General features: G+C 58.3%; 1 protein-coding gene across 1 annotated transcript in view; it reads left to right on the top strand.

Moving 5' to 3' along the window:
* Window positions 1-179: 179 nt before the first annotated feature.
* The window catches only part of CSDC2 (cold shock domain containing C2, RNA binding), a gene marked incomplete at both ends in the record, with an annotated part of 872 nt that continues 459 nt past the window's right edge, over window positions 180-592 (top strand). Inside the window, one exon of the mRNA XM_008946668.1 lies at window positions 180-302. Within this exon, the coding sequence (XP_008944916.1) occupies window positions 180-302 (123 nt within the window). The remainder of the gene's footprint in view (window positions 303-592) is intronic.

Raw genomic sequence — 592 nt, 5'->3', positions numbered from 1 at the left:
TTGATCATGTCTGAGCTTGTTGACCTGTTTGTACCCCCGGCGGTCATTCCTATAGTAACATTTCTGTCTACAGCACAGTCTGCATATTGCTTCATCTCCCTGCTGGTGTTATCATTTTTGTTGGGCCTGGTCATTGGCAAAACAGTGCCACGTGCCCACCCCTCCCTCTGCTCCCCCAGGACAGCGCGAGCCTCGGCCGGCCCCGTCTTCAAGGGCGTCTGCAAGCAGTTCTCCCGCTCCCAGGGCCACGGGTTCATCACCCCGGAGAATGGCACAGAGGACATCTTTGTGCACGTGTCTGAGTGAGTGGGGCCTGGCATGGTGCTAGGACATGCTGCGGGAGCTGGGATGTCACCACGGGATGTCCCCGTGGGGTGGGGCTGGGGCTGGGGCTGTCCCCTGACCTCCCGCTGCCCGTGGGTTTTCTTCCCCGAGGCGCAGCTGGTGGGTCAGGTGCCTTTCCTACAAGAAAGCTGGGGAGGGACTTTTTAGGCTATCGAGTAACAACAGGACTAAGGGGAATGGGGCAAAGCTGGAAGTGGGCAGATTCAGGCTGGATGAGAGGAAGAAGTTCTTCACAATGCGAGTGGTG

The sequence above is a fragment of the Merops nubicus genome, unplaced genomic scaffold (assembly GCF_000691845.1).
Source record: "Merops nubicus isolate BGI_N331 unplaced genomic scaffold, ASM69184v1 scaffold43728, whole genome shotgun sequence".
Classification (NCBI taxonomy): domain Eukaryota; kingdom Metazoa; phylum Chordata; class Aves; order Coraciiformes; family Meropidae; genus Merops; species Merops nubicus.
Note: the sequence above shows the minus strand (reverse complement) of the source record. Positions and strands in the feature narration are given on the sequence as shown.